At 43.0% G+C, this 25,054-nt stretch overlaps 1 protein-coding gene across 6 annotated transcripts in view; it reads right to left on the minus strand.

Annotated features, from left to right (window-relative positions):
* The window catches only part of brca2 (BRCA2 DNA repair associated), a 177,147-nt gene that overhangs the window by 38,213 nt on the left and 113,880 nt on the right, over positions 1-25,054 (minus strand). For all 6 annotated transcript variants that reach the window (XM_068033510.1, XM_068033512.1, XM_068033506.1 and 3 more), the window contains exons 20-24: positions 21,858-22,005; positions 20,349-20,470; positions 15,458-15,656; positions 10,113-10,279; positions 1,364-1,502 (exon numbers count right to left, since the gene is read on the minus strand). In XM_068033510.1, the coding sequence (XP_067889611.1) occupies positions 1,364-1,502; positions 10,113-10,279; positions 15,458-15,656; positions 20,349-20,470; positions 21,858-22,005 (775 nt within the window). The remainder of the gene's footprint in view (positions 1-1,363; positions 1,503-10,112; positions 10,280-15,457; positions 15,657-20,348; positions 20,471-21,857; positions 22,006-25,054) is intronic.

Consider the following 25,054-nt stretch of genomic DNA (forward strand, 5'->3'; position numbering starts at 1 on the left):
ACTTCCTTGTTCTTATACTCTGTGCCCCTATTTATAAAGCCAAGATCCCATACGCTTTATTACTAACCACTTTCTCAACCTTCAATGAGTCGTGCACATATGCCCACCACCATCTTCACCCCCCTTTCCTCCCCCCCACCCTCCACCCCGTCTGTCTGCTCCTGCACAATCATTTCAATTTTCTCAAGTTGTGTTTGCAGTCTTATCCCAACTTTGAGTTGTATTTAGGGCACTGTCACATACAGCAATCTTATATCTAGCATTACAGCAATACCAAAATGTTTTATTAATCAGGTTACTGCAGGAAAAGCCATAAGCTGTTTCAAGATTTACAAAATAAACAACTTGAAACATAGGTTTACTATGAATTATTGAAAGAATCCAGGATTATTTCATAAACCACAACATAATGCTGCCCTTACTTTTCTTTTGACTCTCATCTAAGCCTGAAAACAACAACTCAGCTACAATACTTGTACAGCTGGGAATTTGGAAACTACAGAAACAACTTTAATTTTTATTTAGCCAAGTAATCAACCTTGAATGTTGCTTGGGCCTGTCAGGAGCCAAACTGGTTACATAAAGATCATGAATAGCTCATTTTATAGAGCATATATATGCCCTAAAGGCCTTTTCCAGTTCCATACTTTGAACCTGGTAAAACAATTCCCATTATATAGTACAAAAACAGAAAATGCTGGAAATAGTCAGCGATTTAGGCAGCATCCGTGGAGAAAAAAAGCAGAGTTAACGTTTCAGGTCGACCTTTCATCAGAACTGGCAAAGGTTACAAATGTAATAGGTTTTGAGCAAGTGAAGCAGGGGGTGGGGAGGCTGAAGAAGAATAAAAGGGAAGGTCTGTGATGGGGTGGAGAGCAGGAGACATTAAATGACGAAAGGTTTCATGGTACAAAGTCAAGTAAGGAAACAAAAGCAGTGTCTGGATGAGGCGTAGATGGCAGTATCGCAGCCATCTGCACACAAAGTAAATGGAATAAGAAAGAAACAAGGGGGGGGGGAGGGGGGAACCAGTAAAAAACAAAACATGAGAAAAATAAAAATAAAAATGGGGCAGAGGTTACGATCTAAAATTGTTGAACTCAATGTTGGAAAGCACCCAGTCAAAAGATAAAGGTGCTGTTCCTCAAGTTTGCACTGAGCTTCACTGGAAGACTGTAGCAGGCCAAGGTCAGAAAGGTCAGAATGGGAGCAAGATAAAAAATTAAAATGAAAAACAACAGGAGGCTCAGAGTTGCACTTGTAGACTGAACAGAGGTGTTCAGCAAAGCGGTCACTCAGTCTGCGTTTAGTCAGATTTCCAGCATCCGGAGTATTTTGCTTTTGTATTCGTGTTATTTTGTACCTGATCTTCCCAAAATGTGGATCACATATCCTGCTAGGTCCACCTCTTTGCAGATGGTTCTAAAGAATGGATCAAGGAGCATGCCATAGGTCACTGCCTGCCTAGGTTGGTAGAGTTGTTCCAACACGTTGGGAGATGGCTAAAAGGAAAAACAAAATACATAAGATGTCATGATATTTACAGATAAGGAAGGCCCTTGTCACATTTCACTTCTGCCACCCAGAATTACCATAAAGTTTCCTATTGCAACATCCAATTGGCTCTTAATTGAATTAAGAATTTCAGTCTATGTGAAAGAAAACTTCCTAACATAATCCTAAATTTGTCTTTTACGGGTGTGAATCCTTGGTGCCTCATCCTACTCTTGCAGCTTTATTTAAACATAATTTTCTAAATTTACCATTTCCATGAAATTTATTATCTTCTATACCTGGAACCGTGTTGTCCCAGTGTGTTAGCTACTGGTAACACATGACTAACTGGGAATCCAGATGAGACTATTGCATTTCTGGTTGGTAAATACAAAATAAGTAATCAGCACTGCTATTGGGCATGTGATCTCAATACTCATTCACACAGTGTATATATGTGTACTTTTACTATTTTGTGCTACCTTGGGTAAATTTGTAAGATGAAAAGCAATAATACAAAAACAAAATGCTGCAGATGCTGGAAATCTGAAATAAATAGCAAAAATAGTGCAAATGGTCAGTAGGTCAGGCAGCAATTGTGTTGAGAGAAACAGCGCTAACATTTCAGGTTGATGATCTTTGATCTGCTAAAGAGGCAACAGTTTTTAAGCAAGTAGAAGTAGGGAAGGAAAGAACAAAAGGGAGGTCTGTGATAGGGTGAAAGGCAGGAATGATTAAATGACAAAAGGAGGTGGTAATGGGACAAGTAAAGAAACAGAAGATGGGTCCAAAGGAGCTATAAATGGCAATAGCAGAACCATCATCAGCACCTGCTGTCCGAAAAAGTACCAGTGGTTATGATCTAAAATTGTTGTTCTCGATGTCGAATCAGGCAGGGGGGAGATATGTTTGCTGGTGGCATTGCGTTGGAGATGGCAGAAATGGTGGAGGATGATCCTTTGAATGTGGAAACTGGTGGGGTGCAAGAGAGGACAAAGGAGACCTGAGCTTGGGCCTGGGTGGAACGGGGAGGGATAAGGGCTCAAGTGCGGGAAAAGAGATGCACACAGCAAGGGCCCCATCAACCACAGTGGACGGGAATCCTCTATTAAGGAAATGGAAGACATATCAAAAGCAATGCTGTGCAAGGAGACATCGTCAGAAGACACAAGAGATGGAGAAACTGGAAGAATGGTGTAGGGTCCTTACAGGAAGCAGTCTGATGAGAGTAATCAAGGTAGCTGTGGGAGTTATTGGGCTTAGAGCAAAGATTAGTTGACAGCCTAGCTCCAGAAAGTCATTTACAGCACAGAAGGAGGCCATTCGGCCCATCAAGTCCATGCCGGCTCTCCGCAGAGCCATCCAGTCAGTTCAACTCCCCGGCTTGATCCCTGTAGCCCTGCAAGTCTATTTCTCTCGGGTGGCCATCCAACTTCCTCTTGAAGTCATTGATCGTCTCTGCTTCCACCACCCTTGTGGCAGCAAGTTCCAGGTCATTACCATCTGCTGCTACCCCCTACATCTTTTGCCCCTAAACCTTCAATCTGTGTGCCCTAGTCCTTGTACCATTTGTGAATGGGAATAGCTTTCCTCGTCTAATTTATCTAAGCCTGTCATAATCTTGTACACTTCTATTAAATCTCCCCTCAAACTCCTTTGTTCCAAGGACAACAAATCCAGCTTTTCGAACCTAGCCTTGTAACTGAAGTCTTCCATCCCTGGATCCATTTTGGTAAATCTCCTCTATACCCTCTCACAGGCCCTCACATCCTTCCTAAAGTGTGGTGATTAGAACTGGATGCAGTACTCCAGTTGGAGTATTTTAAACAGGCATTTTAAAAACTAATACATAGTTTACAACAAAAATACATTCCTTAATGCACAAAAAACCAGCAAGTGTTCCAACTGTGGCTAAGGAAAGAAATCAAGGACTGTATTAGAGCAAAGGAAGAGGCAAACAATTGCCAAAAAAATGCTAAGCCTGGGGATTGGGAGTATTTCAGAATTCTGCAAAGGAGGGCCAGGAAAAAGATTCAGAAAGGGAAAATGGAATGAGAGTAAACTAGCGACAAACAAAAACTGACTGTAAAAGCTTCTATAGGTATGTAAAAAGGAAAAGATTAGCAAAGACAAATGTGGGTCCATTACAACCAGAGTCAGGAGAGTTTATAGTGGGGAATAAGGCAATGGTAAGGAAACTAAACAATACTTTGTGTCTGTCTTCACAGAGGAAAGTACTAAAAACCTCCCAAAAATAATGAAGAATCAAGGGAACAGTGTAAACGAGGAACGGCAAGATATTATTAGTTAATAAAGTACTAGAGAAATTAAGGGAGCTTAAAGTAGATAAATCCCCTGCACCTGAGGATCTACATCCCAGAGTGTTGAAAGAGTTGGCTGTGGAGTTGGTAGATGCATTGGTGGTCATCTTTCAAAATTGTATAGACTCTAGACTGAGTCGTAAGGATGTGTTAACAGATCACTTGGAAAATAATGGTTTGATTGGGCAGAGTCAACATGGATTTATGAAAAGAAAACAATGTTTAACAAACCTGTTGGGGGTTTTTTGAGGATGTAACCAGCAGAATTGCTAAGGGGGAACCGGTGGATGTGGTATACTTAACATTTTCAGAAAGCTTTCGATAAGGTCCCATACAAGAGGTTAGAAAGCAAAATTAGAGCACATGGGATTGTGGGGGGAATATACTGGCATGGATTGAGAATTAGTTAACGGACAGAAAGTAGAAAGTAGGAATAAAAGAGTCATGTTTAGATTGGCAGGCTGTGACTCATGGGGTACCACAAGGATCAATGCTTGGGCCCCAACTATTCACAATCTATATCAATGATTTGGATGTGGGGATTAAATGCAATCTTTCCAAGTTTGCAGGTGACACAAAACTAGGTGGAAGTGAGAATTGTGAGGAGGATGCAAAGACACTTTAAGGGGGTTTGGAGAGGCTAAGTGAGTGGGCAAAAAGATGGATGATGAAATATAATGTGAGGTTATCTACTTGGGAAGGAAGAACAGAAATAGAGTATTTTTTTTAAATGGTGAGAGATTGAGAAGTGTTGAATTTCAAAGGGACTTGGTGTGTCCTTGTTCATGAGTCACGGAAAGCTGGTACAGCAAGCAATTAAGAAGGCACATATTATGTTGGCCTTCATTACAAGAGGATTTGAGTATCGGAGTAAAAATCTCATATTGCAATTAGATAGAGCCTTGGTGAGATCACATCTGGATGTAATGTGTGCAGTTTTGGCCTCCTTACCTAAGGAAATATATACTTGCCATAGAAAGAGTGCAATGAAGGTTCACCAAACTAATTCCTGGGATGGAGGGACTGTCCTATGAGGAAAGATTAAATAGAATGGGCCTTAATTCTCTGGAGTTTAGAAGAATGAGAGGTGATCTTATGCAAAATTCTTACAGGGCTCAACAGGATTGATGCAGGAAGGATGTTTCCTCTGGCTGGGGAGTTCAGAACCAGGGGCACTGTCTCAGAATAAGGGGCAGGCCATTTAGGACTAAGATGTGGAGGAATTTCTTCACTCAGAGGGTGGTGAATCTTTGGAATTCTCTGCCCCAGAGGGCTGTGGAGGCTTAGTCATTGAGTGTGTTCAAGACTGAGATTGATAGATTTCTACATATTAAAGGCATCAAGGGATACAGAGATTGTTCAGGAAAATGGTGTTGAAGTAGAAGATCAGCCATGATCTCACTGAATGGTGGAGTGGGCTCGAAGGGCTGAAGGGCCTACTCCTGCTCCTATGGTCACTCCACTTCTCACTACTCGCTTTCTATTCACATGCCAGAAGATTTTTGGGTTCCCTTTTATGTTGACTGCCATTCTATTTTCTTTTCTCTCTGCCAGTCTTATATATGCAGAGTACTGGGCTAATGGGAAGATTCTTGGTAGTGTAGATGAGCAGAGAGATCTTGGTGTCCAGGTACATAAATCCCTGAAAGTTGCTACCCAGGTTAATAGGGCTGTTAAGAAGGCATATGGTGTGTTAGCTTTTATTAGTAGGGGGATCGAGTTTCGGAGCCACGAGGTCATGATGCAGCTGTACAAAACTCTGGTGAGGCCGCACCTTGAGTATTGCGTGCAGTTCTGGTCACCGCATTATAGGAAGGATGTGGAAGCTTTGGAAAGGGTGCAGAGGAGATTTACTAGGATGTTGCCTGGTATGGAGGGAAGGTCTTACGAGGAAAGGCTGAGGGACTTGGGGTTGTTTTCGTAAGAGAGGAGGAGGAGAGGTGACTTAATAGAGACATACAAGATAATCAGAGGGTTAGATAGGGTGGATAGTGAGAGTCTTTTTCCTCAGATGATGATGGCAAACACGAGGGGACATAGCTTTAAGTTGAGGGGTGAAAGATATAGGACAGATGTCAGAGGTAGTTTCTTTACGCAGAGAGTAGTAGGGGCGTGGAACGCCCTGCCTGCAACAGTAGTAGACTCGCCAACTTTAAGGGCATTTAAGTGGTCATTGGATAGACATATGGATGAAAATGGAATAGTGTAGGTCAGCTGGTTTCACAGGTCGGCGCAACATCGAGGGCCGAAGGGCCTGTACTGCGCTGTAATGTTCTAGTTCTAATTCTAATTCTAATTCCTCGTCACCTCCCCTCTCAACCTATTGTATATGACCAGGTTCTCACTTGAAGAATTCACCTGACGTGCATCATACACCCTCTTTTTTTGTTTCATCATAATATCTATCTCTCTCATCATCCAAAGAGTTCTGTTATTGGTTCCCTTACCTTTCACCCTTGTTGGAATGTACCTTGTATGAAAAGAAACTGGCAGCTAATATAAAAGGGAGCACAAAAATCTTCTCTGGGCATATTAATAGCAAAAGAGTGGTGAAAGGAACAATAGAGCCCATTAGGACCAAAACAAGGATTTACAAATGGAGGCAGGGAGCATGACTGAGGCATTAAATGAATACTTTGCATCTGTCTTTACTGAGGAAGATGCTGCTGTACAGGTCATGGTGAAAGAGGAGGTAATTTAGAAACTTGAAGGTTTAAAATTAATAAGGAGGTGGTATTGGAAAGGCTCGCTATACTTAAATTTGATAAGCCACCAGGGCCGGATGATCCAAGGATACGGAGAGAAGTGAAACTGGAAATTGTGGAGGCACTGGCCATAATTTTCCAGTCTTCCTTAGATTCAGGGATGGTGCCAGAGAACTGGAGAATTGCAATTGTTTATACCCTTATTCAAAAAAGCGTGTAAAGATAAGCCCAGCAACCACATGCCAGTAAGTTTAACCTCAGTGGTGGGGAAGCTTCTAGAAATGATAATTCGGGACAAAATTAATAGTCACTTGGGCAAATGCAGGTTAATTAGGGAAAGCCAACACAAATTTGTGAAGGGCAAATCATGTTTAACTAACTTGCTGGAGTTTTCTGATGAGGTAACAGAGAAAGTTGATCAGGGCAATGCTGTTGATGTGGTATACATGGACTTCCAAAAAGCATTTGATAAAGTGCCACACAACAGACTTGTGAGCAAAGTTATAGCTCATGGAATAAAAGGCACAGTAGCAACATGAATACGAAATTGGCTGAGTAACGAGAGAGAGAGCAAGAGTAAGTGAGAGAGCAGTGATTAATGGATGTTTTTTGGACTGGAAGGAGGTTTGTAGTGGAGTTTCCCAAGGGTCGGGGTTAGGACCCTTGCTGTTCCTGATATATATTAATGACCTAGACCTCTGTGTGCAGGGCATAATTCCAAAATTTGCAGATGATACAAAACTTGGAAACACTATGAACTTGAGGAGGATAGTGTGGAACTTCGAAAGGACAGGTTGGTGGAATGGGCAGACAAGTGGCAGATGAAATTTAATGCAGAAAAGTGTAAAGTGATTCATTTTGGTAGGAAGAATGCAGAGAGACAATAGAAAACAAAGGGTGTAATTCTCAAGGGGGTGCAGGAGCAGTGGGACCTGGGTGTATATGTTCATAAGTCTCTGAGGTGGCAGGGCAGGTTGAGAGCACAATGAATAGAGCATACAGCATCCTAGGCCTCATTAAAAGGGACAGAGTACAAAAGCAAGAAAGTTATGTCAAACTTGTACAGAACACTTGTTCGGCCTCAATGGAGTACTGCATCCAGTTCTGGCACCACACTTTCGGAAAGATGTGAAGGCATTGGAGAGAGTGCAGTAAAGGTTCATGAGAATGGATCGTGGGATGAGGAACTTCAGTTTAGAGGCCTGTTTTAGGTCGGGAAAAAAAACCCGACCGAACCTCAGCTGGCCCGAGCCCGACGTCCTCCGATTTTGCCCCGAGCCCGACCAGACCATGGGTCGGCCCAACCCGACCATCCCTTTACTTATGTTCCTGACATTGAACCTCTAAGAAGCTGCAATGCATGCGTGAAACGTCATAGTGATGTCACTCCCTCGCTGCACAGACTCAGATTTGTCCCGGACTCACAGCTCAGGTAAGTTTTTTTTATTTTCAATACTGATCAGCAGAGCACGTACCGTGTGTGTCCGTCCCGACCCGACCCGAGCCGAGCCCAAAAGCTGGCCCCAGAAGATGGGCCCGACCCGACCCCGACACATGTCCTCGGGTCTCGTCGGGTTCAGGTCGGGTAGCAGGCCTCTACTTCAGTTACATGGGTAGATTGGTGAAGCTAGGACTGGTTTCTTTGAAGAGAAGGTTGAGAGGAGATTTGATAGAGGCATTCAAAATCAAGAGGGGTCTGCACAGGTTAGATAGGGAAAAACTGTTACATTGATGGAGGGATTGAGAACAAGAGGGCACAGATTTAAAGTAATTGGAAAAAGTAATAGCAACATGAGGAAAAACTCTTCCACGCAGCAAGTGGTTAGGATCTGGAATGCACCCAGAGTGTGGTAGAGGCAGGTTCAATTGAGGCATTCAAAAGGGAATTAGACTGTTATGTGAAAAGAAAAAAAGGGCAGGGTATGGGGAGAAGGCCGGGGAATGGCACTAGGTAAATTGCTCTTTTGGAGAGCCAGCGCACACAAGATGGGCTGAATGGCCTTTTTCCATGTTGTAATAATTCTGTGATACTGTGGTTAATGGACAGGGACCAAAGAGTAGGCATAAATGGGGCATTTTCAAATTGGCAGGCTGAGACTAGTGAAGTGCCACAAGGTAAAGGCCTGTTACCCGAGCCGAACCAGACGACGTGTCGGGTTTGGACACACTCGGTAAGTGCTCTGCTGGTAAGTATTAAAAATAAAAACGTACCTGAGCTGGGAGTCCGGGACAAAACTGAGTCTGCGCAGTGAGTGAGTGGCGTCACTGTGACGTCTTGCGGATGCCCTGTAGCTTCTTACAGGTTCGATGTCAGGAACGCAAGTAAAGGGATGGTCAGGTCGGGTCGACTAGTGGTGGGTTCGAGTCGGGTCGGGCTCGGGCCAAAATCGGAGGGACTCGGGCCAGGCCGGGCTCGGGCCCGCTGAGGTTCGGTCGGGTTCTTTTTCCCGACCTAAAGCAAGCCTCTACCACAAGGATCAGTGCTGGGACCTCAGCTATTTACAATACATATTAATGACTTCGACGAAGTGACAGAGAGGAATGTATCTAAGTATGCTGATGATACAAAGGAAATGCAAGCTATGAAGAGGACACAAAGGCTGCAGAGGTAGGTTAAGTAAGTGGGCAGCAAGGTGGTAGATGGAATATAATGTGGGCAATTGTGAGGTTATTCACTTTGGTTGTAAGGATAGAACAGCAGAATATTTTTTTTTAAAAGGCGTGAACTCGTAAATGTTGATGTTCAGAGAGACTTGAGTGTACTTGTACAAGGAACACAAAGTTAGCATGCAGGTATAGCAAGCAATCAGGAAGGCAAATGGCATTTTGGCCTTTATTGCAAGAGGATTGGAGTACATGAATAAACAAGTCTTGCTACAATTATATAGGGCTTTATTTAGACCACATCTGGAATACTTAGTGCAGTTTTGGTCACCATATACAAGGAATGATATATTTGCATTAGAGGCAGTACAGTGAAGTTTCACTAGATTGGTCCCTGGAATGAAAATGTTATCCTATGATGAGAAGCTGAGTAAATTGGGCCTATATTCTCTCTAATTTAGAAGAATGAGAGGTTATCTCATTGCATCTTACAAGATTCTGAAGGGGCTTAACAGGGTAGACACTGAGAGGTGATGTCCACTAGCTGGGGAATCTAAACCATGGGGGCACAGTCTTAGGATAAGCAGCCTATCATTTAGGACTGAGGTGGGGAGAAACTTTTTTACTCAAAGGCTTGTAAACCTTTGGAATTCTCTACCCGAGAGGGTAATGGATGCTCCATCGTTGAATATATTTAAGGTTGGGATCGACAGATTTTTGGTCTCAGGGAATCAACGGATATGAGGAGCGGGCAAGAAAGTGGAGTCGAAGCGCAACAACAGCTATGATCATATTGAATGGCGCAGCAGGTACGACAAGCTGTCTGGTCTACTCCTGCTCCTAATTACTCTGACAACAAATATTTCGGGAGGCTTATTGTTTTTAACTTAGTGTTTCGTTGTTGCTCAATTTACGAGGTCATCATACAATATGCTCACTGCAAAACATTAAATAAATCAATTTAGTTTGGTTCAAGTATTTGAATTACCTGCAGCTGCTGATATCTAGTTTTCCTTGTAGCAGTCAACTGCAGATCAGCACGACTTAGCCGACTCTTACATGATGATGCGGTCAAATAATAGATCAAATATCTTCCACCCTCCTTTAGCAGGGAATGTAGTTCAGCAACTGGACGCCAGATGTTTAACAAATAGACTGTTTCGGAAGAAAAATAAACTTGTACAATGGACCACAGAAATGAAAATGTTTTATTATACATGAGGACAAGTTATATAAATCTGTACCTTGTAATGAACAATCAACAGTATTATATTTCTACAGTATCAGGGATAATAGCAAGCGATATCACAATGCAGTATGCAAAAAAGTCATTGCCATAATGGCACAGGAAGCAGCCATTTGGCCCATCAAGTCCATACCTGCTCTTTGTAGAGCAATCCAGTCAGTCCTATTCCCCGCTCTATTCCTGTAGTCCTGCAAGTTTATTTCTCTCAAGTGTCATTCAATTTCTTTTTGCAATCATTGCAAAATCTCTGCTTCCACCACCCTCATAGGCAGCAAGTTCCAGGTCATTACCACTCACTGTGTAATAAAGTTCTTCCTCATATCCCGCCTATATATCTTGCCCAAAACCTTAAATATGTGTCCCCTAGTCCATGTACCATTAGCTAATGGGAACAACTTTTCTTTGCCTACCTTATCTAAACCTGTCTTAATCTTGTACATCTCTATCAATTCTCCCCTCAATCTTACTTGCTCCAAGGAGAACACCACCAGCTTCTCCAACCTAACCTTGTAGCTAAACTCCCTCATCCCTGGAACCATTCTGTCAAGTCTAATCTGCACCCTCTCAAGGACCTTCACATCCTTCCTAAAGTGTGGTGACCAGAACTGGATGCAATACTCTAGTTGTGGCCTATCCAGAGTTTTATAAAGGTTCATCATATCCTCCATGATTTGGCACTCAATGGGCTGAATTTTATCAGCCCCTCGACGCTGTGGGTCATGGCGGGGAGGCCCGTAAAATGCTAGTCGAGGCAGGCTGCTCCCGCTCACGACGCCAAGGTGGCCCCGTCTGATATTAGCGGCGGCAAGGCCTCAGTGCGGGCCCCTGCTGCCGAGCGGCAAGGCCTTCATTAAAATGAGGCGAATTAACATTCAAATTAACTTACCTGCCAATGGCAACTGTCCCACGCCGAGTTTACGACTTACCAGACACGACTCGCACACCTATGGACCTCCGTTTGGAGTTCCGAGGCAAGACACTGGTGGGGAGGGGAGAAGAATAAAATCATCAGGGCTGGAGGTGGGGGCGTGGCGGCGCAGGGAAAACACTTATTATTGGTTGCAGGGATGGTGGGAAGGGGTTGAGGGTCAAAGGGAACAGATTTCAGGTGGGAAAGTTCAGGATATCAAAAAAAGCTTTTTCTGGGGGTGCTGGGGAAGAGGGCAATTTATATCTAGGTTACAGATTGGAGGCTGGAAGATGGGATTTAAATTTGAATTAAAATTTTATTTTTATTTCCTGGCGACCAGGACCTTTAAATATTTAAATACCTCTGAAAGGCCTGAAGCCATTTAAAAATGGCACGGGCGCCTGCGCAGTGGCGCTGGACACTGTTGTCGGGGACATGACGGATGCTCTGCACCAGGGGTGCTCCGGTTTCCTCCCACAGCCAAAGACTTGCAGGTTGATAGGTAAATTGCCCATTATAAATTGCCCCTAGTATAGGTAGGGGAATATAGGGAATGTGGGGATGTGGTAGGAATATGGGATTAGTGTAGGGTTACTATAAATGGGTGGTTGATGGTTGGCACAGACTCGGTGGGCCGAAGGGCCTGTTTCAGTGCTGTATCTCTAAATAAATAAATAAATATTGTAAGCGTTTGCAGCTAAACAAATGGGATAGGTTCCTTTGATAACCGTTTTAACATTTGAATTGTATTAATTTATGTGTACTGATGTTAAGTAAACTTGTGGGTCATACTGAGTCCGAAATAAGATTAAATAAGGGATGCTCCATCATTGGAGGCCTTGGTGCAAGAGGTGGACAGGAAGAGACAGGTCTTCTAACCATAGGGGGCCAGGAGGCTCTCTAGACAGACACTGTGAAGCTAGTGGGAGCAGATAGCCTTCACATGCAACCACATCTCTGTAATGGCTATCATATCATGCTCATTTATTTCTATTTGTGCTATCAATTCATCTATCTTGTTCCAAATGCTACGTGCATTCAGATAAAGAACCTTTAATTCTGTCTTTTTACCAGTTTCCCTACTCTGACCTTACTTGCTCGTGCACTCTTATGTTTTTCTGTCCCTTCCTGTCACCCTCAGGTTATCATTACCCGTATTGCTACCCTGTACTAGTGCCTTGCCTTTCTAAGTTAACTTTCTAGGTTTTCCCTCACCTGAACCCTTCCCCCAACTATTTAATTTAAAGTCCTCTCTACAGCCAGTTATACGAACACACTGGTCCCAGTGTGGTTCAAGCGGCTCAAGCTGCGGTACAGCTCCCTCTTTCCCCATTACTGGTGCCAGTGCCCCATGAATCGAAACATATTCAACACCCTCATCTTATTTACCCTATGCCAATTTGCTCATGGATCAGGTAGTAATTATTACCTCTGAGGTCTTTTTAATATAGCCCTAAGCTGCTCATACTGCCTCAGCTCACGTCCAGCTGTGCGAGTGTAAGAGAGGGCGTTAGCTGGAGCCATTTCCAAATCATCATTATACACTGACATCACATTCTGCCTACTCTGCATACTTCCAGCAAACACCTCTATTGGCCGCATTAACAACTTCACCAAAATGTATTCTATAGTAGGGATACTAGCGGGCGAGTGCTTTGTATCTCCTGTGCTGCTAACCAGCCTATCCTTCCACGATTGTGCCCCCTTCGCTTCCGTAATTAAAGCAAAATACAGAAGTCTTCTGAATGGGAAACTCATTTCATCTTCTGAGTTCAGTAAAATAGGAAAGCTGAGAATGAGGAGTTGCAATAAGAGAGAAAATGGGAACCCAACAAAAGTCAAGGAGGGCAAAGTAATGGTCAGCTTCAGAAAAAAAACTATGAAAATAAGTTCTGAAATAAGGTTTTTTCAGTATTTTAGAAGTACCTGATTTTTTTCAATTGATTCCACTCATTTCTTTACTGCCTTGTAATGCTGAACATTCACTTTACACAGATCTGATTTATATTCACATTTATCCCGTTGGCAGAACTTACAAGGTTGCCACAATATTACAGCCACATTAAATAGATCAAACTATTTTAAGAGAGATGCTTCTTCCACTGCGTAGAAGTGATTTTAGACAAATTCCCTTGCCATTGTGCAATAAACGTAAGGAAATCCTGCCCTTTAATATTTCAATTTCAGCTGTTCCATTGTGGAAAAAAACTAAGCAGAGACCAGTGCTCGACCATAGAGGGGGGCTTGCCAAGAATCACCCTGGGTAACTCTTGCACCTCTGACGAACTAATCATACTGTTAGGGAGAGGCTGGCCAAACTATTGAGGGGTGCAAGAGACCATTTATGCTAGTGAAATTCATATGTCATTGTTCATGGCAAATCAGAGGAGTAATGTTTTATAAGATTATAAATTAAGCCTAAATATGTCATTTAGCTATTAAGGTCCCTTTAAGGTCACGTTATAAATAGGTAAATCTGAAGATCAAATGATAATTACTAATACCCAAAACGCTCCACCCGAAGGTCAAAAAGGTGGCAACTGCTTCTCTGTATATTATCTGTAAATCTCTGGCTCCACACCAATGTTAGAAAACCCAGCAAGAAACAAAGACATACCTTTCCTTCCTTTTTTTGAAGAAATTATTTTGTATCTGTAACAATGTGCATGAAAAGTGATGGACTCAAAATATGTATAGACTAAATCCATGTATATGAAAATGGCGCATCTAGTGCAAAGATCTCATGCAGATTATAGTATGTAACACTTTGAAAAACAAGTATAGAAACAGGCATTTGACAAACGAGCCAGAATGTCTGTAACCCCAGTGGCCTTACAAAATCAATTAAACTAAAAAAAAAATTGTGGCATGACCAGCATTTAAACTATCACAGAATTGTAACAGAGCAGAAGGAGGCCATTTGGCCCATCGTGTCTGCACGTGCTCTCCGAATGAGTAATTCGCCTAATGCCATTCCCCCGCCTTCTCCCCATAACCCTGCATTCTTCCTTTTCAGATAATAGTATAATTCCCTTTTGAATGCCTCGATTGCACCTGCCTCCACCACACTCTCAGGCAGTGCATTCCAGATCCTAACTACTTGCCGCGTGAAGAAGTTTTTCCTCATGCTGCTATGGCAACACTCAAAGTTTACTTAACAGCAATGAAACTTTGTGGCCTTAAAATTCACTTTAATAGGAGAATAATATATTTGCATTACTTGGTGTAACACTCCAGTTCTTCTAAACACATCATCTGACTTCCTGTGAGCAAATTTGCACTAATTATGAGAATAGATTTTAAAAAAAAGTAAAACCAACAATTGTGCAACCATAAATATTGTCCAGTAATAGTCACCCCTTTTGTTTCGAAAATTAAAACACTTTTAAAATTTAGACCAGCCTCCCATGTTCTACCCTCCATAAACTTGAGACCATCCAAAGGTCTGCTGCTAGCATCCTTACTTGCACTATGTCCAGTTCACCCACTATCCCTATGCTTGCTGACCTATAATGCCTCCTGGTTAAGCAACACCTCAATTTTAAAATTCTCATCCTTCTTTTCAAATCCCTCCTTGGCCTCGCCCTTCCCTATCTTTGTAATCTCCTCCAGCTCCACAACACAGATATCTGCACTCCTCTAATGTTAGCCTGTTGATTATCCTCAATTTTAATTGCTCCACCATTACTGGCCATGTCTTCAGTTGCCTACATGCTACGCTCTGGGATTTCATTGCTAAACCTCTTCACCTTCCTTTCCTCCTTAAAGCCTACCACTTTGACCAAGCTTTTGGACATCTGCCCTATTATCACCTCAATGTGGTTCGCTGCCAAATTTTGCTTTATAATACCACCGTGAAATACTTTGGGTCTTTTTATTACATTAAAGGTGCTATATAAATACAAGTTGTTATTGAAAAGTTGAATATTTGATTTAAAAATGTCTGCAAACTTGCCATTAGCCAATGTTTTGAAACGTACAATGTGCAATTTTAGTGCTGTTTTTCAAAGAAGGCATACAGGTGAATTTAAAGTAGATAGCTGGTAATGACGCTAGTGCTGGGGCTGTTGTAGTGCTACATAATCAAATTTCACTCGAATAGCCCATTAGCTGATTCAATAATATCCTTACTGGTAAATTAGTTAAGCATGGATTAACATTTATATCCAATACGCACCTGCATCAGGGTCCTGACTTTTGTAGTCCACAACACGCAGCTTCCAGACAGGGGTAACATCCCTTTTTGTGTAGCTATCTTCACTCTGAGCACCTTCTAATGCTTTTCTGAACTCAGCCTCGATCTGGATCTGTTTTTGCTCCTTCAACAATTGTCTGTAGTTATTCAGAGCTCTCAATTGTTGATCATTTAAAAAGGCCTGTAAGGTAACACAACATATGCTACATATTCATTATTCTAAGGGACAACATTATACCCATAGGACTTCAGGAAGAACCCTTGTAATGAAACCCCAGCTAGGGGAAAATAGTGGTGCAGTGGTAAGGTCACTGGACAAGTAATCCAGAGGCCCAGGTTAATGCCCTGGAGACATAGCTTCAAATATCACCATGGAATTCAAATTCAATTAATTAATAAAACCTTGGAATTGAAAGCTAGTCTCAGTAATGGTGTCATGAAACTATCAATTGTGGTAAAAACCCATCTGGTTCACTAATGTTCTTTAGGGAAGGAAATCTGTCGTCCTTACTTGGTCTGGTCTACATGTGGCTCCAGAGCCACAACAATGTGGTTGACTCTTATCTGCCCTCTGAAATGGCCTAGCAAACCACTCAGTTGTCAAGGGAAATTTAAGATGGGCAACAAATACTGGCCTTGCCAGTGATGTCCACATCCCATGGAAGAATTTAAAAAAAATGTGCACCTGCAGGCCAAGAAAGAAAACTGGACATTTTGATAAATGCCCTCAATACAGTGGACATGTAATCTGTGAACTCTATGCTGCAAACACCCAAGCAGAGCATTGTTTGGACATAATGGATGCTAGCGGAGTTGCAGGGCATGGAAACCTCATTCCAATCAAACCCTAAACCAAATAAAACAAAGAGCTGGATACAAAAATAGCTGACAAACAACAGGGGTTATTGCAACAACATCTGCATCTTTGGCATTCCCACCCCGAGAAAGGGAGCGGGGGATAAAGAGAAAAAAAAACAGGCTTATTCATTTCATCTAGGGCATCCTACAATCCCATACTGGATCTTACCCTGGATAGCCCAAGGAATACTTGGCTCCCTCCTACACCGCCGACACCTTTAGATTCAAAATGTAACAAGGGGTGTTGGAGCATGTCCAACAACCTACGTAACATATGCAGTCTTAGCACAAGTAGACATCTGCCAGTCAGGACAAGTTATATATGGGCTGTGCATGAAGCCAGAGAAACATCAGGAGATAGAGCACCTCTGGTTGCTTGCACTTGAATTGTATTTGCTCCCTTTCTTTGCCTTGCAGCATCTGGCCCTAACCTACTCTTCTGTCCTGCTCTAAAACTTCATTAAAGTTTGTTTGTGACACGATTTCCAGCTGTTGCCATTTTAACCTTCTTAATCCTGCGATCTCCCAATCTAGCACTAGTACGCTTTCTTACAATAAAGAAACTATTTATAGTTAACCAGTTAAATATTTAATATTTCCACACTACTTTTCATTCTTAATGGAAATACAGCTAAAATATACAACAAAAATACTAAGTCAGGATACAAACTCTGCAAGGTAATAACGCCATTAAATCTCTCAGAAGTCAATAAAGCAGACGTCATTTATTCTGTGAGCAATGCATTGCCAATTTTCTAGTTATATATTACATATACAGATAACAATTATATTTCGGATACAATACTGTGTGTGAAACATCAACAAAAAATGACAGAGATTGGGGATTATGGACAGGCACTCTAACTGACAAGATGTGACGAGCGGTGTCCCACAGGGATGTATTCACTCTATTTATCAACAACTTAGATGACAGAATAGAAAGCCATATATCCAAGATTTGCTAATGACACAAAGTTAGGCGTTACTATAAGCAGTGTAGATGGAAGTATAAGAGAAGAATATTGGTAAATGAAGTGAACAGACAGAACTGTGGCAAAATGGATTTCAATGTAGGCAAACTTGAGGCCATCCACTTTGGACCTGAGAAGGATTAAATGGGTACTTTCTAAATGAGGAAAAGCTACAAACAGTGGAAGTCCAAAGAGACTTGGGGGTCCAGGTAGATACAGCATTAAAATGTCATCAGCAGGTAATGAAAACAATCAAAAAAGCTAATGGAATCCTGGCCTTTATAGCCAGGGGACTACAATACAAGGGGTAGATGTCATACTTCAGCTACACAAAAGCCCTGGTTAGAACACCTAGAGTACTTTGAGCAGTTCTGGGCATACCTTAGGAAGGACATTTTGGCTGTGGAGGGAGTGCAGCAGAGATTTGTCAGAAAGATATTTGGACTCCCAGGGTTAAATTCTGAGGCGAGATTACCAAAACTATGGTTGTATTCACTTGAATTTAGAAGGTTGAAAGATAATTTGATCATAGTTTTCAAGATATTAAGGCGAACAGATAGTGCAGATAGGGAAATTATTGCTGCTGGTTGAGGAGTCTAGGACTAGGGGCATAGTATAAAAATTAGATCCAAACCGTTTCAGGAGTGAAATTAGGAAACACTTCTACGTGCCTGGTGGTACAAGTTTGGAACTCCAGATCAATTTTGTTTTACTCGTTTGTGTAATGTGGGCGATGCTGGCAAGGCCAGCATTTACTGCCCATCCTTAATTATCCTCGAAAAGGTGGTGATGAGCTGCCTTCTTAAACTGCTGCAGTCCATGCGGCTTGGACACACCAAGAGTTTCAGAGTTTTTACCCAGTGACAATTAAGGAAAGACAATATATTTCCAAGTCAGGATGGTGCGTGACGTGGAGGGAAACTTGCAAGTGGTGTTGTTCACATGTGCTTGCTGTCTTTGTTTTTCTAAGTGGTAGAGGTTGCAGGTTAGGAAGGTGCTATCAAAGGAGCCTCAGTGAGTTGCTACAGTGTATCTTGTAGATAATACACACTGGAGCCAAAGTGTGCCAGAAGTGGAAGGAGTGCCAATCAAGTAGACTGCTTTGTCCTGGATGTCATCGAGATTCTTGAGTGTTGTTGGAGCTGCACACATCCAGGCAAGTGGAAAGTATTCCATCACACCCCAGACTTGTGCTTTGTAGATGGTGGAAAACTTTGGGGAGTCAGGGGATGAGTTACTCATCGCAGAACACCCAGCCTCTGACTAGCTCTTGTAGTTACACTACTGATAGTGCTGGTCCAGTTAGATTTCTGGTTAATGGTAGCCCCCAGGATGTCGATGATAGGGTACTCATCGATGGTAATGCCACTTAATGTCAGGTAGGGAGTGAGTTGGTGGTTAGATTCTCTCTTGTTGGAGATGGACATTGCCTGACTCTTGTGTGTCACGAATGTTACATGCCACTTATCGGCTAAAGCCTGAATGTTGTTCAGGTCTTGCTGCATGCGGGAATGGTCTGCTTCATTATCTCAGGAGTTGCGAGTGGAACTGAATGCTGCAATCATCAGCAAACATCCCCAGTTCTGACCTGATGGAGAGAATATCACTGATGAAGCAGCTGAAGATGGGTGGGTCTGGGACAACCCAATTTTAATTTCTAACTTAATGTTAAGTTTAAATTCTAGTTTAATAAATATTTGTTAACCAAAGGTATTGAGGAATATGGGGCAAAGACGAGTATATAGAGTTAGGCCGATGATCAGCCATGATCTCACTGAATTGGGGAATGTGAGCTGTGAGGAGGATGCAAAGAGGCTCCAATGTGATTTGGACAAGTTGGGCGAGTGGGCAAATGCATGGCAGATGCAGTATAACGTGGACAAATATGACTGGACATTATCCACTTTGGTCATAAAAACAGAAAGGCGGATTATCTGAATGGTGATAGATTGGGTAAGAGGGTGGTGCAATGAGACCTGGGTGTCCTTGAACATCGGTCGCTGAAAGCAAGCATTCGGGTGCAGCAGGCAGTTGGGAAGGCGAATGGTATGTTGGCCTTCATTGCAAGAGGATTTGAATACAGGAGCAAGGATGTCTTACTGCAGTTACACAGGGCCTTGATGAGACCACATCTGGAGTACTGCCTGCAGTTTGAGGACATCTGAGGAAGGATATTTTTGCCATGGAGGGAATACAAAGATGATTTACTGGGCTGATTCCTCTGATGGCAGGATTGAGGAGAGATTGGGTCAACTAGGCCTGTATTCACTAGAGTCCAGAAGAATGAGAGGGGATTTCGGAGAAACCTATAAAATTCTCACAGGATCAGACAGGCTAGGTGCAGGGAGGATGTTTCCGATGGCTGGGGAGTCCAGAACCAGGGGTCACAGTCGAAGAAAAGGGAGTATGCCATTTAGAACAGAGATAAGGAGAAAATTTCTTCACTCAGAGGGTGGTAAACCTGTGGAATTCTCTACCGCAGAAGGCAGTGGAGGCCAAGTCATTAAATATATTCAAGAAGGAGATAGATATATTTCTTAATGCCAAAGGGACCAAGGGATATGGGGAGAAAGCGGGAACAGAGCACTGAATTAGATGATCAGCCATGATCTTTTTTGAATGGCGGAGCAAGCCCAAAGGGCCGAATGGCCTACTCCTGCTCCTGTTTTCTATGTTTCTATGTAACTGGCTCGAGGGGCTAATTGGCCTACTTCTAAAACACATTTGCATAATCCTAAATACAAATTTAGAAGGCAAGACTAACCAGTCATTTGTTTTTTTTCTGATTTTAAAATAAATTGCCCTCTCCCCAAGCAGCTCAGCAACTTAGCTGCCAATCTAGACAAACTTCCAATGATCAGATTCTAATTGAAGTAAGGTTGCAGATTTCCCTACAGCAGGTACCTGAGCAGTGGTCTAAAAGGAAAGGCCAGATTAGATTCTAATCATCAGAACAATGCTCCAGAACACTGATTACAGGAGAGCAGCTAATATATATACAAAAATATACACACTTAGGATAGGTAAAGTGCACATTTAATTACCTCAACAGATAATGGATCTGAAGAATTCTGGATTGCTTCATACAAATCTACACCATCCTGAAGCATCATGATCTGTTGCTCATTTAACGGCTGCATTTTGTGTTCTCTTTTCTTTTTGTCAACTTCAAAACAAGAAATTTGACTCATTTAATATAATTGACTTTGTTAATGGTTTTTATTCTTTAGTTGCTACACCGCAAGGACATAAAACAACTGAACAGAAAATGCTGGAAATACTCAACAGGTCAGGCAGCATCTGTGGGGATAGAAACAGTTAACTTTCCAGGTTGATTAACTTTTATTAGATCTTTTAAAAGATCTGCGCATTTGAACCTCAGTCTGTCTGTTCCTCTTCCTCTTTTTAAGTAGCTACAATTATCCAAATTTCTCTTGAGCCTAAGCACCTTCCCTGTTCGACAGTTTTACCATCATCAAATCCCCCCACCCCATTCAACACCCTAGGGTGGGGGGGGGGTGGGAAAAGAGGGGGAGTTGCGGTCACTATTGACCAGAAACCTAATAACTGGACCAGCCACATAAATATTGTGGTTATGAGCAAGTCAGAGGCTGGGTAATGCGCAGCAGGTGACTCAATTCCTGATTCCCCAAAGCCTTTCCCATCTACGAGGCACAAGTCAGGATGGTGAGGGAAAATGTTCCACTTGCCTGGATCAGTACAGCTTCAATAACACTCAAGAAGAATGACAACATCCAGGACAAAGCAGCCTGCTTGATTGGCACCCCATCCACTCTCTACACCGCCAATGACCGTAAGCTGCAGTGTGTACCATCTACAAGGTGCACTGCAACAACTTGTCAAGGCTTCTTCACCTTCCAAACCAGCAATCTCTACTATTTAGAAGGATAAGGGCAGTAGGTGCACGTGCACACCATTACTTGCACGCTTCCCTCCAAGTTGCTCGCCATCCTGACTCGGAAATAAATCACCGTTGCTTCACTGTTGCCGGGGTAAAATCCTGGAAGTACTTATGAAACAGCACTGTGGGAGTGCCTTCACCACACAGACTGCAGCAGTTTAAGAGCTTGGCTCACCACCATCTTTCTCAATGCTGACCTCGCCAGCGACACCCACATCCCTTGATTGAATAAGTAAAAATAAAAAAACTTTGAGTATCTTCCCAAAAGGAATACATGAGCAATGGCCTTTAGGGCGATACAGCTCCAGCTAAACATCACAATGGTTCTCCAGACCCCAGATTAATTACATGTAATGCCATGCTATAAGTCTAAAAATGACAACAGATTTAGTATAGAATGCTAATTCTTTATTATTTCAACGTAAGAGATAACTACAACAATGTAATCATAATCAAGAAAATGTGCTTTTTAAAAATAAAAATGGTTTCAGATCTCATTTCTTTACCACCAGTTGCAATAATTTGAAAGATCAAAGCAAATGTGGAACAAAACTCAATAATCAAAGTACTTCTAAAAACATGGCTCGTTATTTTCAAGGATATCCATTTAGAGGTGTAGTGTTGTGATTACCTCTGTATTGTTCCTGCAGTTCACCTTCAATTTTGGCATATAACACTTCCAGCTTCCTCTGTTGATTTTCATAGTGTATCTGAGCTTCTCGCTCCTCTGTCCGTTCACTCCGGAATACATACATTCCACTGGATTTCTTCTCCATCCACTGAAGAAAAACAGTATCATTTATCAGAAATACAAACTATAATTACAATGTGTGTTTCATATGGAAATAAGTTAAAAATTTATTCACTGAAGATGACACTTAACCTTAAATAAATTAAGGCTGCAACAATTTCTACATCTGAAAATAAATTGTATAAAAATGTAGAAGCAATTCAAGAGCATGCTCACAAAAATACCTGAAAACATTTAAATAAGGAAAATCTATGCAATGTGGCTTCAGTATTATGTATATTCTTAAATATGTTTTTCAATATGAGAAGCAATGTATATTTTCTATCCTAAGGGGAGCCTATCACTTTATATCTTCACGTACCCCAAGCCAAGTCTGATGCTACGATAGAGGCAGCTTACAAAGAACTTAGCAGCAGAATTATATTCAACCACAATCTGTAACCTCATGGCCTGGCATATCCCTCGCTCTGCCATTACCATCAAGCCAGGGAACTAAACCTGGCTCAATGAGTGTAGAAGAGCACAGAGCAGCACCACGCATACCTGAAAATGAGATGCCAAAATGAAGATACAACACGGTGCTACATGCCTGAACAGTGGAAGCAGCATGCTATACAGCCAAGTGATCACACAAGCAACGGTTCATATCAAACCTCTGCAGTTCTGTCACATCTAGTCGTGAATTGCAGTGGACAATTGAACAACTAATGGGAGGAGGAGCAGGCTCCATGTACATCCCCCTTCTCAACAATGGCTGAATCCAGCAAATGAGTGCCAGAGTGTTCGCAACCATCTTCAGTCAAAAGTACTGTGCAGATGATCTGTCTTGGCCTCCTCCTGAGGTCTCCACCACTACAGATGCCAGTCTTCAGCTAGTGATATTAAGAAATGGCTAAGCTCACTGAATACAGCAACTGCTATGGGCCCTGACAACAGCCTGGCTGTCATGCTGAATGTTTGTGCTCCAGAAGCAGCAGTCCCTCTACCCAATCCAGCTAATTACCACCCCATCAGCCTACTCTCAATCATCAAAGTGATAAAAGTTGTCAATGACAGCGCTATCAAGTGACACTCACCAATAAACTGCTCACTGATGTTCAGTTTAGGTTCTATCAGAATCACTCAGCTTTAGACTTCATTACAGCCTTGGTCTAAACATGGCCAAAAAAAAGCAATGTCCAAGCCCAACCATCTTCAGCTGCTTCAATTACCTTCCTTCCATTGTAGGTTCAGATGTAGATAGGTTCGCACATGATTATAGTGCTTAGTTCCATTTGCATGCAGCAAGACCAGGACAACATCTAGGTTTGGGCCAACAAGTGGTAAGTAACACTTGCACCACAAAAATGACAGGCAATTTTTTTTTAATTTCCAAAATATACTTTATTCATAAAAATCTGTAAAAATTACATTGCCAAACAGTTTCAAACAGCACCAAAAAATACAAACATTGCAAGGGAGATCAGTTTCCTTGAATACAATCATGAGTTGCTTCACAACCCTTCCATTTCACATTTGTCACGCCAATTACATTTTTACATTTTACCGCAAATGAAAATTTTTCCGATACAGTTCAAGGGGTTTCCCATGGGTCCAGCCCCTCAGTTCAGCTTGGTGGGGGGACCTTACACTGTGGTCTTCCCTCATTGAGCCTTTGCTGCGGCTGCCCCAAGCTTTAGTGCGTCCCTCAGCACGTAGTCCTGGACCTTGGAATGTGCCAGTCTGCAACATTCGGTCGTGGACAACTCTTTGCGTTGAAGACCAGCAAGTTTCGGGCAGACCAAAGGGCGCCTTTCACCGAATTGATAGTCCTCCAGCAGCAGTTAATGTTTGTCTCGGTGTGCGTCCCTGGGAACAGCCCGTAGAGCATAGAGTCCTGTGTTACAGAGCTGCTTGGGATGAACCTCGACAAAAACCACTGCATCTCTTTCCACACCTGCTTTGCAAAGACACATTCCAGGAGGAGGTGGGCAACCGTCTCTTCCCCACCACAGCCACTGCGGGGGCATTGCACGGAGGGGGTGAGACTTCGGGCGTGCAGGAAGGATCTGACGGGGAGGGCACTTCTCACCACCAGCCAAGCTACATCTTGGTGCTTGTTTGAAAGTTCTGGCGATGAGGCATTCTGCCAAATGACTTTGGCGGTCTGCTTGGGGAACCATCCGACAGGATCCCCCGTCTCCTTTGCCCGTAGGGCCTTGAGGACATTCCGTGCAGACCACTGCCTGATGGATCGGTGGTCAAAGGTGTTTTCCCGCAGAAACTGCTCCATGAAGGATAGGTGGTACGGCACGGTCCAACTGCATGGAGCGTTCCGCAGCAATGTGACCAGGCCCGTCCTTCGCAACACCTGGGGACAGATAGAACCTCAGCACGTAGTGACACTTGGAGTTTGCGTACTGGAGGTCTACACACAGCTTGATGCAGCCGCACACAAAGGTGGTCATCAGGATGAGGGCCACGTTGGGTAAATTTTTCCTGCCCTTGTCCAGAGATTTGAACATCGTGTCCCTCCGGACCCGGTCCATTTTAGATCCCCAGATGAAGCGGAAAATGGCTCGGGTGACCGCGACAGCGCAGGGGTGGGGTATGGGCCAGACCTGCGCCACGTACAGCAACAACGTGAGCGCCTCGCACCTGATGACCAGGTTCTTACCCACAATGGAGAGAGATCGCTGACCCCACATGCTCAACTTTTGTTGTACCTTGGCTACTCGCTCCTCCCAGGTTTTGGTGCACGCCCCGGCACTTCCGAACCATATCCCCAGCACCTTCAGGTAGTCTGACCTGACAGTGAAGGGGACAAAGGATCGGTCAGCCCAGTTCCCAAAGAACATGGCCTCGCTCTTGCCGTGGTTAACTTTGGCTCCCGAGGCCAGTTCGAACTGGTCGCAGATGTTCTGTCTGCGCACCGACAGCGGATCCGAACAGAAGACGGCGACGTCATCCATGTACAGGGAGGTTTTAACCTGAGTGCCTCCGCTGCCTGGGATTGTCATCCCTCTTATGCTTGCATCCTTCCTAATAGACTCAGCAAAGGGTTCAATACAGCAAACAAACGAGACCGGGGAGAGAGG

This window comes from Heterodontus francisci, chromosome 6 (genome assembly GCF_036365525.1).
Source record: "Heterodontus francisci isolate sHetFra1 chromosome 6, sHetFra1.hap1, whole genome shotgun sequence".
Taxonomy (NCBI): Eukaryota; Metazoa; Chordata; class Chondrichthyes; order Heterodontiformes; family Heterodontidae; genus Heterodontus; species Heterodontus francisci.